The 13,094-nt window shown below is 47.3% G+C and overlaps 1 protein-coding gene across 7 annotated transcripts in view; it reads left to right on the forward strand.

Moving 5' to 3' along the window:
* The first annotated feature begins 1,415 nt into the window (after positions 1-1,415).
* Positions 1,416-13,094, forward strand: part of LOC139280179 (oxysterol-binding protein-related protein 8-like) — a 159,925-nt gene continuing 148,246 nt past the window's right edge. For 4 of the 7 annotated variants that reach the window (XM_070899745.1, XM_070899748.1, XM_070899751.1 and 1 more), the window contains exon 1: positions 1,416-1,471. Coding sequence is in view for 1 of the 7 variants with exons in the window: in XM_070899746.1 (XP_070755847.1) it covers positions 2,738-2,758 (21 nt within the window). In the remaining 6 variants the exon portion in view is untranslated. Of the gene's footprint in view, positions 1,472-2,289; positions 2,759-4,088; positions 4,152-13,094 lie in introns of those variants that run through there. The other 3 variants (XM_070899747.1, XM_070899746.1, XM_070899750.1) reach the window with 2 other exon arrangements.

Raw genomic sequence — 13,094 nt, forward strand, 5'->3', positions numbered from 1 at the left:
CACATTGCTTTTCCTCCCATCTTTGTATCATCAGCAAACTTGACTACGTTATACTCAGTCCCTTCTTCCAAGTCGTTAATGTAGATTGTAAATAGTTGGGGTCCCAGCACTGATCCCTGCAGCACCCCATTCATTACTGGTTGCCAACCAGAGAATGAACCATTTATCCGACTCTCTGTTCTCTGGTAGTTAGCCAATCCTCTATCCATGCTAATATATTACCCCCAACCGCGTGAACTTTTATGTTGTGCAGTAACCTTTTATGTGGCACCTTGTCAAATGCCTTCTGGAATCCAAATACACCACATCCACTGGTTCCCCTTTATCCACCTTTTCGTTACATCCTCAAAGAACTCCAGCAAATTTGTCAAACATGACTTCCCCTTCATATATCCATGCTGACTCTGCCTGACTGAATTTTGCTTATCCAAATGTCCTGCTACTGCTTCTTTAATAATGGACTCCAACATTTTCCCAACCACAGACGTTAGGCTAACTGGTCTGTAGTTTCCTGCTTTTTATCTGCCTCCTTTTTTAAATAGGGGCGTTACATTTGCAGTTTTCCAATCTGCTGGGACTTCCCCAGAATCAGGGAATTTTGGTAAATTACAACCAATGCATCCACAATCCCTGCCGCTACTTCTCTTAAGACCCGAGGATGCAAGCCATCAGATCCAGGGGATTTATCTGCCTTTAGTCCCATTATCTTACTGAGTACCACCTCCTTAGTGATTGTGATTGTGTTAAGTTCCTCCCCCTCATAGCCCCTTGACTATCCACTGTTGGAATATTGTTAGTGTCCTCTACCGTAAAGACTGATACAAAATATTTGTTCAGAGTTTCTGCCATCTCCATGTTCCCCATCACTAATTCCCTGGTCTCGTCCTCGAAAGGGACCAACATTTACTTTAGCCAACCTTTTCCTGAAATTCAGATGTCTGGAAATTTCTAAATTTTGAACAGTACACCAATAGTATGATTTTTCCACTTGCTCCTATCTCACGATTTGGAAACATTGACGCTTTATTAAGATTTTTATATATTTTCCATGACCAATAAAGCATAAATCATCCCATGATCCCAGGCCTCTGCCTTTCCACATTGCCCACCCTATTCCTGTTTCATTTTGGACTTGGCAAAAGGTAGTTGCATGAATAAATATATAAGTAAAGGATGCTGTATTTATAGTTGTATATGTATATTTTTATGTATGTAAAACTTTACCTTCCCACGGTGTGTTCTAAACATCTGATTGGTCTGTGGTACGATGTCACTTTCTAACAACCTGATTGGTCCATGAGAAGCACGTGGCTGCAATATCTTCTCTGTCATTGGTCACTGGTATTCTCCCTTGGTTTCTGCAAAGCACATGCTTAACAGGACCAATCAAATTAAAGAATTATACCAGAAGAAACAGAAAGGACAACATTACGCTTGTCGCTGGGAATTGTGTGCCGATATAACAGTACAGGTATTTCATTGCCATGAAGTGCTTTGGAACATCCTGAGGATATGAAATACGTTGTAGATCTGCAAACTTTTTTCTTCGGTTAAATATTCTTTATTAACTCCATGTCATTTTAAAAAAATAAAACTGCCCATACACGAGAGAGAGATGCACAATTCACAGTATGGGAGAAAAATATATTTTATATAATTAATGCAAATAATTGTGAAAACGTAAAGTTTTGAGAAGGGGGGAAAAAGAATAAATAAACGAGTATTTATAACTAAATATTGCAATTCTACAAACATGTAAATAACCGAGAATAAGAGATTTTTGAAGAGAGAACATTTACCCAACACTTTACAAAGTTACATGCATCTTAACTTAAGATTCTTAAGTTTTGTGAGCGGTAGGGACATGGTTGATAAATATTACATCTATGGGGCCTGTATCTTTAAGGATCAGTAAGGTATGTAACATCTTTGCCAGGTCAGCCCTGTGATATTTTGCTTCAGTAAATTGGCTGTACCCCGGCAATGGTTGAACAGCTGTCACTTTTAGACTGTAGTGGAACTACGGTAAACATGAAAATCCATTTTTCCCGGACTAAACCATTGTGTATGGCAATTTACATATTTATGTATTTATTTATGCAACAGAAGCACATAAATCTTATGTGAGAGGTATATGTTTATATAAAAATAATGTCGATGTGTGCATTTAACATATAGAGATGGATTCTCCATTCCTAATCCCTGAAATGACACTCTGTGCCAGGTTTTGCCATGTGCCTTGAATGCTCCCAGTTCTGGCCGCCCTGTGGTATTTCCTGCCACAGGCTCCCAGACAGCTGTACAGCTTTGAGATGCTAATGCTTGTAGCCAGCCCGTGCTATGACTCTTTTCCAATGAAGCTGTCTCTCTAGCCTGTCTCCCAGTTGGGTTTTCTCTCTCTCCATTTGTGCTCGGGAGAGAGGGAGAAAAGAAGACACAGCAACAGAAATTGGAGCTGAGCAGAGGATACAACACAAGGAAAGGTGGCGTTCCCCCTCCAGCCACCCGTCTCTGGGAGGGGCAGGAACGGGGAGGAGAGACATTTGCCTCAGCAGCAACTAAAGCGAGGTTGCGTCCGTCAACTGGCCTTGTGTCCTTTGAACCGACAACATGGTTTTAGATCCGTGCGTGAAATGGGTCTTTGGGAACTTTTCAGTGTCTGTGAGTCATCCTCAGAGAAGTGGGATTTAAAGCGGAGTTTTCAGCCAGAGGCTTTTCATACACATTGGTCTGTGAGATGCCTTCCATGTTACAAGAGGTAAGCTCTATCTGGCCACATAGAAAAATCAGAGCCCCTTCATCATCCTACAGCCTGATCTGGCCAGCACATCAGCTCTGCCAGCATCTTTCACAAAGCTCGGGAAATGCATGATCCATCCTGGCTCGGCTTAAAGACACATAGCTGTGGAAGGTAATGCGAGAGCACTGAGGTAGGGTGGAGATGTGATCTCCGCCCCTCACGCACACATGCTGCCCAGTGAATTACAGCCGGGGAAGGTGAGATTAAAAAAATGATTAGAACAGTGAACAAAGAACTCCAGAATAAACCAGGCAGCTCTGAGATATAGCACATAGTGCGGTTAGACAGAGCAATTACTAACACAATGATTCATTCACAACCAGCCTGTGTATGTGTGTAGCCCTCCGTTTGTCTTGTGCCGAGCCAGTGTTACTGCCCACTCTGTAACCCCCATAATAGCAATGGCCAGTCACTGGGCGAAAACCGCTCTGCTACAATTGGATTTACATACCACAAGTAATGTTTGGCAGGACCTGACTTTTACGGTGTTGGTTTGACTTTTGCAAAGAAGCAGGGTTGTTGGCATGTGTCCAACATTTTGTGAGTTCTGGGCTGGTCTCTTCAATTTCTCGAGTGGGTGCCTCAGTTCATGATATTGATGCACAGTCCGGTGGAGCATGGCTTGTTAACACATGTTTCACAGTTTCAACCTGGACATCAGGGGCACGCCAAATGCCAGGGGTTTCTTTGAGAAGGTTGCAATACTATTGTGCTTTCGTAACTGGTGTTGACTAGCCACATATGATATTGCCAAAAGAACTGCAATCACAATCCAGTAGATTTACAATGGGAATATTTCGGTTTTGTTCTAATTTTTGCTTCTCTTCTAAAGGCGGTGAAATTCATCATGAGCGCAAAATGGACGTTAGTGCAAAATAGGCGACAGCGAGTCGGTTGTGCAAATGAAGCGAATTGGTAATGCAAAATAAGCAATAGCGAATCGTTAGCGCAAAATGCACAGTAGCAAATCGGTCGTGCAAAATGGGCGATAGCGAATAGGCAGTACGTTTTACACTCGGCTACATATTCGAATATTCGGCGACAGTGTAAAACAAGCTGCCGATTGGCGATCACCTGGTTTGCCCTGCCACCCAGAGGAATGTCCCCCTCTCTGATGTCCGCAGCTGTCCTGTATATCGCCTAAGTGCTGCGTGTCGTGCATACATCTCCACTGGTGTGCTGTTTGACCACATGGAGCAAAGGATCATAGCTGTACTCATGCAACATCTATACTTCTCTTCCAGCAGGAATCAGTGGATGTAAAGTCCGGCTGGCTGATTTTGCTCCCAGCCCTGGAGTGCTGAGACTAATTCTGCCATCTTGACCAGTGCTCTGTCTAAGATTCACACAGGTTTGGAAGCTGCCACTGTGTATGGCTAATGTCACACTGGGGGGGGATTATTTGCCCGCGGAGTTACTGTGGGTGCACAAGTATTCGGTTAAGAGTGAATGGATCAGAAAACAACAGCTGCTGATTTGTTTCAAAACGTAACCATCTGCGTGTTGGTGACTACAACGCAGAAAACAGAACAGTAGGCTAGTGTTTTTTTTTTACTGGACTAATAAAAGAAAGAGTTGGATTTATATAGCGCCTTTCACGACCACCAGATGTCTCAAAGCACTTTACAGCCAATGAAGTACTTTTGGAGTGTAGTCACTTGTAATGTGGGAAACACGGCAGCCAATTTGTGCACAGCAAGCTCCCACACACAGCAGTGTGATAATGGCCAGATAATCTGTTTTATTGTGATGTTGATTGAGGGATAAATATTGGCCAGGACACCGGGATAATTCCCCTGCTCTTCTTCAAAATGGGATCTCTGAGAGAACAGTTTAATGTCTCATCCGAAGGACGGCCGCTCCGACAGTGCAGTGCTCCCTCAGCACTGCCCCTTCGACAGGGCAGCGCTCCCTCAGTACTGCCCCTCCGACAGTGCAGTGCTCCCTCAGCACTGCACTGCAGTGTCAGCCTAGATTTTTTTTTTGTGCTCCAGTCCCTGGAGTGGGATTTGGACCCAGAAGCTTCCGAGGTGAGAGTGCTACCCACTGAGCCACAGCTGACACTCCAAAGACCTGAACGAATAATCTAGTGAATGTGAGTTCCAATCCCACCACTGTGAATTTGAATAAATACATATGGAAGGAAAAAGCTGTCAGTAAAAGTGACCATGCCATCGTCCGATTGTTCACTAATGTCCTTTGCGGAAGGCAGTCTGCCATCCTTACCCAGTCTGGCCTATGTGTGACTCCAGTCCCATGCTACAACAACTTATATTTATATCGCGCCTTCAATGTAATAAAACGTACCAAGGCAGTTCACAGGAGTGTTATGAAAAAGAAAACTGACACTGAGCCTTATAAGGAGATGTTAGGGGAGATGACCAAAAGCTTGGTCGAAGAGGTAAGTTTTAAGGAGCGTCTTAAAGGAGGAAAGAGAAATGGAGAGGTGGTGAGATTTCAGACAAGAATTCCAAGAATTTAGGGCCTGGGCAGCTGAAGGTACGACCGCCAATGTTGGAGCATTTAAAATTGAAGATGTTCAGAAGGCCAGAATAGGCGGAGTGCAGAGGTCTGGGGGGATTGTGGGGCTGGAGGAGATTACAGAGATAGGGAGGGGCGAGGCCATGGAGGGATTTGAAAACAAGGATGAGAATTTTAAAATCGAGGCGTTGCTTAACTGGGAGCCAGTGTAGGTCAGCGAGCACAGGGGAGATAGCTGGGCGCGACTGGGTGCGAGTTAGGACATGGGCGGGAGAGTTTTGGATGGCCTCAAGTTTATGGAGGATAGGACTAGGGAGACCGGCCAGGAGTGCATGGAATAGTCAAGTCTAATGGTGATAAAGTCATGGGTGAGGATTTCAGCAGCAGATAAGTTGAGGTAAGGGTGGAGATGGACGATATTACGAAGGTGGAAATGGGCAGTCTCAGTGGTAGAACGGATAGAAGATAGGAAGCTCAATATGTGATCAAATATAACAACAAGGTTGTGAACAGACAGCCAGCCTGAGACAGTTGTCGGGGAGAGAGATCAAAACAGTGGAAAGGAAATGAGTTTGTGGCGTGAACCAAAGACAATGGCTTTGGTCTTCCCAATATTTAATTGGAGGAAATTCCTACTCCTCCAGTGCTGGATGACGGACAAGCAGTCTCATAGTAGAGAGACGGTGGAGGGTTCGAGGGAGGTGGAGGGAGAGGTAGAACTGGGTATCATCAGCGTACATGTGAAAACTCACATTGTGTTGCCGGATGATGTCACCGAGGGACAGCATGTAGATGAGAAATAGGAGGGGATCTAGGCTAGATCCTTGGGGGACATCAGAGGGGACAATGCAGGATCGGGAAGAGAAGCCATTGCAGGTGGTTATGGGTGAAAAGATAGGAATGAAACCAGGCGACTGCAGACTAGCCTTGTCGCGGGCGGTCAATTAGGATGCCATGTGTGACCTTAGTAAGAGCAGTTTCAGTACTGGGGCAGGGGCAGAGGTTTAATTGGAGGGATTCAAACAAGTAGTTCTGGGAAACTTGGGCATGGATTTGGGAGGCGAGAACACATTCAAGAACTTTGGAGAGGAAAGGGAGGTTGGCGATAGGGGCAATAGTTTGCAAGGAGAGAGAGGGTCAAGGGTTGTTTTTTGAGGAGAGGGGTGATGACAGCAGACTTGAAGGAAAGGGGGACAGTAGCGGAGGAGCGAGTACCGTCAACAATATCCACCAACACGATTGACTCTTAATTGCCCTCTGAAGTGGCAGAGCAAGCTACTCAGCTGTATCAAAACCGTGACCTGTGGTTCAAGAATAAGACCCACACCACTTCTCATGGCAACTAGGGATGAGCAATAAATACCAGACTAATCAGCAACACCAACATCCCAAGAATGAATTTTGAAGAACAGCAATCAGGACTGCAGACCTTATACTCCTTCACTAAAGTCTACAATAGATTATATTAACAAGCAGCCCAGAAATTCCTGCATTGAGTGCAGAAGGAATGTGTTTAACAGCCCCCTGCCCACAGAACTGTATGACTGTGTTTAACCCACTAACTATATGGCTACATCTGCTCACCCCCATCAAGTATAGAAGGACTGACTTTACATACATACCCGAGTGTAGGGGTCTGTGTTTCCTCCCATCTCACCATCTCTTTCCACCCCCCCGCCCCCCGCACCACCCTGGCCCCGATTGCATGTATACCCGACCCCCATGTACAAACATAGGCCCCAATTTTAACTCCGAGTGTATTCCAGGTGGGCTTTGGGGCGGGAGGCAAGCCCCCTTTGACATGAGGCCATTTTAACACCCGGGCCTAATTTAAGCAGTTTTGTTCTGTCTCCCACCTGAAACAGATGGTGGTGACGATGGAGTGGGAGTGAGAATTGGGGCAGGAGCTGGACGGTTCCACGACAGTCGAGCACCGGGTGGGGGTCTGGACCAAGCATGGCCGGAGAGTTTGAGGGGAAAGCCCAGGGTAGAGGAGTCGGCAGGTTTCCTTGTCGGGCAAGACGGAGCACGCATGGATCCTTTCTTGTGGCCTGTGCTGCTTGTCGGCAGCTTTTTCTGGAAGCTACGAGCCTGAACACGATTCGCACTTTTCAACGTTAAAATGATGTTGAGGTCCGAATTACATCCTCGGACACCTACATTTCAATATTTATCAGATCTCCACCTTTATCAGAGCAGGGGCCCTCCACACTCCCCAAAACATGGTGTTAAAATCTTATGGAGCGGGAACAAGGTGCAAACCTGCCCAGTCGCCAGTTTAACAACCCACTTATCCTGGGTGGGCAGGGTTACAGTCGGGACTACAGTATTTGCCTGCTTCCCATGTCGTAGTCATGTCCTCTTTTCTCTGAAAGGTAACCCCATCCCTGCCCTGATAAGTGCCCCTTCGTGGTTGCTGCTTATTGTCTACAGTCACTCAGTAAAGTTGTATCTGCACAGCAAGCTCTTGAGGGCCATATGGCTCGATTGTCAGCTGAGGCAATCTGACTTCAGTTTAGCCTCTTACTACCAGGGATCGGAAGTGTTGTGTATCTGTAAAGCATGCACTCCCATGTTCCGCCACCAGGGAGTGCATCCCCTGAAGTCCCAAGGGATCCCAGCATCCCTTGGAAGCACTGTATATAAGTCAGCCCCCAAGGCCTGTTCCTCACTCTCGAGTGTCTTAATAAAGACTGAGGTCACTGTTACTTTAACCTCCCTGTGTGCAGTCTCATCTGTCAGGAACACAATAACTGGCGACGAGTATACGAATCCGACGCAAAGATGCAGCAAACTGTGGGCATCCTGTAGAAGTTCTCGATGGGTGAGGACTGGGAAGCCTATGTCGAACGGTTAGACCAGTACTTTGTCGCAAATGAGCTGGATGGAGAAGTAAGCGCTGCAAAAAGGAGAGCGGTCCTCCTCATGGTCTGCGGGGCACCAACCTACAGCCTCATGAAAAATCTTCTGGCTCCGGTGAAACCCACAGATAAGTCATATGAGGAGCTGTGTACACTGGTTCGGGAGCATCTTAATCCAAGGGAGAGCGTGCTGATGGCAAGGTATCGGTTCTACACGTGCCAGCGATCTGAAGTACAGGAAGTGGCGAGCTATGTCGCCGAGCTAAGGCGACTTGCAGGACAATGTGAGTTTGATGGCTACCTGGAACAAATGCTCAGAGACTTTTTTGTCCTACGAAAGCTTTTGACTGCAGAGACACCGACCCTCAGTAAGGCCATTGCGATAGCACAGGCGTTTATGTCCACCAGTGATAACACCAAACAAATCTCTCAGCACACAATGTTCATAAATTAACTGGAACTGTGTTTGCAAGCAGAAATGTACAGGGCAGAACCCACGAGTCTGCAATTGCCAGCAGGCCTCAGGTGACCCAGATGACTCAGAGTCCCCAACAAAGGATGAATGCAAGGCAATTCACACCTTGTTGGCGTTGTGGAGACTTCCATTCAGCCTATTCATGCCACTTCAAAGGGTATGTTTGCAAGAGCTATGGAACAATGGGGCACCTCCAACGAGCTTGCAAACGAGCTGCAAGCTCTGCAAAACCTGCTAACCACCACATGGCAGAGGAAGATCGGTCCATGGTAGATCAAAGCAATTTCGAGCCTGAGAGAGGAGGCAGATGCTGAAGTACACGGGGTGCACACATTTTCGACGAAATGTCCACCTATAATGCTAAACGTAAAATTGAATGGCTTACCCGTAGCCATGGAACTGGACACTGGCGCAGCCAATCCATCATGAGTAAAAAGATGTTTGAGAGAATGTGGTGCAACAAGGCACTCAGACCAGCCCTGAGCCCCATCCACACGAAACTGAGAACATACACCAAACAGCTTATCACTGGCCTTGGCAGCGCCATGATCAAGGTCACCTACGAGGGCACGGTGCACGAACTGCCACTCTGGATTGTCCCAGGCGATGGCTTGGAAGGAGCTGGCTGGGCAAAATCCGCTGGAACTGGGATGACATCCGAGTGCTATCACATGTCGATGAGGCCTCATGTACTCAAGTTCTTAACAAATTTCCTTCCTTTTTGAGCCAGGCATTGGAAACTTCCGGGACGAAGTTGCGGATCCACTTGGTCCCAGAGGGATGACCCATTCACCACAAGGCGCGAGCGGTACCTCACATGATGAGGGAGAGAATGGAAATCGAGCTGGACAGGCTGCAACGCGAGGGCATCATCTCCTTAGTGGAATTCAACGAGTGGGCCAGCCTGATTGTTCCAGTACTCAAAAGTGATGGCACGGTCAGGATTTGTGCCGATTATAAAGTAACTTAATCGTTTCTCGCTACAGGACCAATACCCGCTACCTAAGGCAGATGACCTATTTGCGACGCTGGCAGGAGGCAAGACGTTCACCAAGCTCGACCTGACTTCGGCCTACATGACGCAGGAGCTGGAAGAGTCTTCGAAGGGCCTCAACTGCATCAACATGCACAAGGGACTGTTCATCTACAATAGATGCCCGTTTGGAATTAGGTTGGCTGCAAAGATCTTCCAGAGAATCATGGAGAGCCGACTCAAGTCGGTACCACGCATGGTGGTTTTTCAGGACGACATATTGGTCACGGGTCGGGACACCATCGAGCACCTACAAAACCTGGAGGAGGTCCTCCAGCGACTGGATCGTGTAGGGCTGCGGCTGATGAGGTCGAAATGCATCTTCATGGCAACAGAAGTGGAGTTTTTGGAGAGAAAGATCGCGGCGGACAGCATTCGAGCCACAGCCTCTGTCTTGACGTCTATCACGAACATGCCCAAGCCACAGAACATCACGGAGCTACGGTCGTTCCTGGGACTCCAACGATTTTGGTAACTTCCTACCGGGGTTAAGCACCCTTTTAGAGCCCCTACATGTGTAATTGCGTAAAAGTGAGAACTGGGTATGGGGAAAAAAACAAGTAATTGTTTTTGAGAAAGCCAGAAACATTTTATGCTCCAACAAGCTGCTTGTATTGTATAACCCGTGTAAAAGACTTGTGCTAGCATGTGATGCATCGTCGTACGGGGTCGGGTGTGTATTACAACAAGCTAACGTTGCGGGGAAGTTGCAACCTGTCGCCTATGCCTCCAGGAGTTTGTCTAAGGCCAAGAGGGCCCATAGCATGATTGAGAAAGAGGCATTAGCTTGTGTGTTCGGGGTAAAGAAAATGCATCAGTACCTGTTTGGCCTCAAATTTGAGCTGGAAACCGATCACAAGCCCCTCATAACCCTGTTCGCTGAAAACAAGGGGATAAATACTAATGCCTCAGCCCGCAGACAAAGGTGGGCACTCGCGCTATCAACGTATAACTATACCATCCGCCACAGGCCAGGCACCGAGAACTGTGCGGATGCTCTCAATCGGCTACCATTGCCCACCACGGGTGGAAATGGTGCAGCCTGCAAACTTGTTGATGGTGGCGCAGCCCGCAGACTTGTTGATGGTCATGGAAGCATTTGAAAATGATAAATCACCTGTCACGGCCCGACAGATTAGGACTTGGACCAGCCAAGATCCTCTGCTGTCCCTCGTTAAAAAAAAACTGTGTACTGCATGGGAGCTGGGTTAACATCCCCGTTGAAATGCAAGAGCTAATCAAGCCGTTCCAGCGGCGAAAGGACGAGCTGTCCATTCAGGCAGATTGCCTGTTGTGGGGTAACCGCGTAATGCTACCCAAAAAGGGCTGGGAGACGTTCATCTCGGATCTCCACAGCACACACCCGGGTATTGTAATGATGAAAGCGATAGCCAGATCCCACGTGTGGTGGCCCGGTATCGAATCTGACTTAGAGTCCTGTGTACGGCAATGCAGCGTGTGTGCTCAGTTGAGCAATGCGCCCAGAGAAGCACCACTAAGTTTGTGGTCCTGGCTCTCCAGGCCATAGTCAAGGATCCATGTCGACTATGCGGGCCCATTTCTCGGTAAAATGTTCCTAGTGGTGGTGGATGTTTTTTCAAAATGGATTGAATGTAAAATAATGTCGGGAAGCACCACCACCGCCACCATTGAAAGCCTGAGGGCCATGTTTGCCATCCACGGCCTGCCTGACATACTGGTCAGTGACAATGAGCCGTGTTTCACCAGTGCCGAATTTAAAGAATTCATGACCCGCAATGGGATCAAACACGTCACCTCGGCCCTGTTCAAACCAGCTTCCAATGGGCAGGCAGAGCGGGCAGTACAAACAATCAAACAGAGCCTTAAACGAGTCAAGAAGGCTCACTCCAAACCCGCCTGTCCCGAGTACTGCTCAGCTACCGCACGAGACCCCACTCACTCACGGGTGCCCCCAGCTGAGCTACTCATGAAAAGGACACTTAAAACTAGACTCTCGCTGGTTCACCCCAACCTGCATGATCAGGTAGAGAGCAGGCGGCAGCAACAAAATGTAAACGATGGTCGCGCCTCTGTGTCACGGTAAATTGATCTGAATAACCCTGTGTATGTGCTAAACTATGGACATGGTCCCAAGTGGATCGCGGGCACGGTGATAGCTAAAGAAGGGAGTAGGGTGTTTGTAGTCAAACTAGACAATGGACACATTGCAGAAAGCACCTGGACCAAACGAGGCTGCGGTTCACAGACTGCCCTGAACAACCCACAGCAGACACCACCTTTTTCGAGCCCACAACACACACCCAAAGGATCAACGACACCACCCCGGATCAGGAAATCGAATCCATCACATCTAACAGCCCAACAAGGCCAGGCTCACCCAGCAGCCCTGCAGGGCGAGCAACATGCCAGCCCAGTGAGGGCACAGCCAACACACCAGAACAGACATTTGTACCGAGGCGGTCCACCAGGGAACGAAAGGCTCCCGACCGCCACACCTTGTAAATAGTTTTCACTTTGACTTTGGCGGGGGAGTGATGTTGTGTATCTGTAAAGCATGCACTCCCATGTTCCGCCACCAGGGAGTGCATCCCCTGAAGTCCCAAGGGATCCCAGCATCCCTTGGGAGCACTGTATATAAGCTGGCCCTTAAGGCCTGTTCCTCACTCTGGAGTGTCTTAAAGACTTTAACCTCCCTGTGTGCAGTCTCATCTGTGTCAGGAACACAATAGGAAGGGCTTCTCATAATTGCTTATCTCCAATAGACTGTCAGGAAACATGAACACTTCCTCCAATATTCCCATTTTGGTGCAAAGCCACATCTAAATCACTCAGCAATCAGAAGCAGATCACCAGAGGCTATTCCCCCTCTTTCCCCTCCCCCCGCCCCTATTTTGTTCTCGCCTTTCTTGAAGGTGGAAACTCTTTATGGAGTTCAGTTGCACAGATGCTGGTAGTCGGCGAATATTTTGCCGAAATAGTCACACTTTATGTATGAGCCCAGATAGTACATAAATGCCAAATTGGAAAATGAGCTAAAGCAGTACCAACAGATTTATAAAGTCTCTCAAAAGCTGGCAGCTCCAGGGCAGTCTTGTAATTTAAGTTTTAGCTAACATTTGTTTCGGAGTTAAAGGAACATACATGAATGAAAGCCTAAGGGAGAAATACAAGCACTGAAAACACAAAACTTAGTCCTCATCTCCGCTGACCCCCTCGCATCCCGCCCTAAAAATGTTTGTGAAGAATTTATTTGCTGCAATTCTAGTATTTTGGAATCTATAGTGAGTGTTGCTGTTGTTTCTGTTTTCATCTCCAAAGGACGGTCCTGAAATTCCTGTGGTGGCATAATCAGCAAGTTTACACTTGTTATACCCAGTGACTTGGCTGCTACTATCTCTGCCATTTGACAATGCACTGACTGGATTTAGCAATACCAGAGAGTGAATTATTCTTGTATTAAAA

Source organism: Pristiophorus japonicus, chromosome 14 (assembly GCF_044704955.1).
Source record: "Pristiophorus japonicus isolate sPriJap1 chromosome 14, sPriJap1.hap1, whole genome shotgun sequence".
Lineage (NCBI taxonomy): Eukaryota > Metazoa > Chordata > Chondrichthyes > Pristiophoridae > Pristiophorus > Pristiophorus japonicus.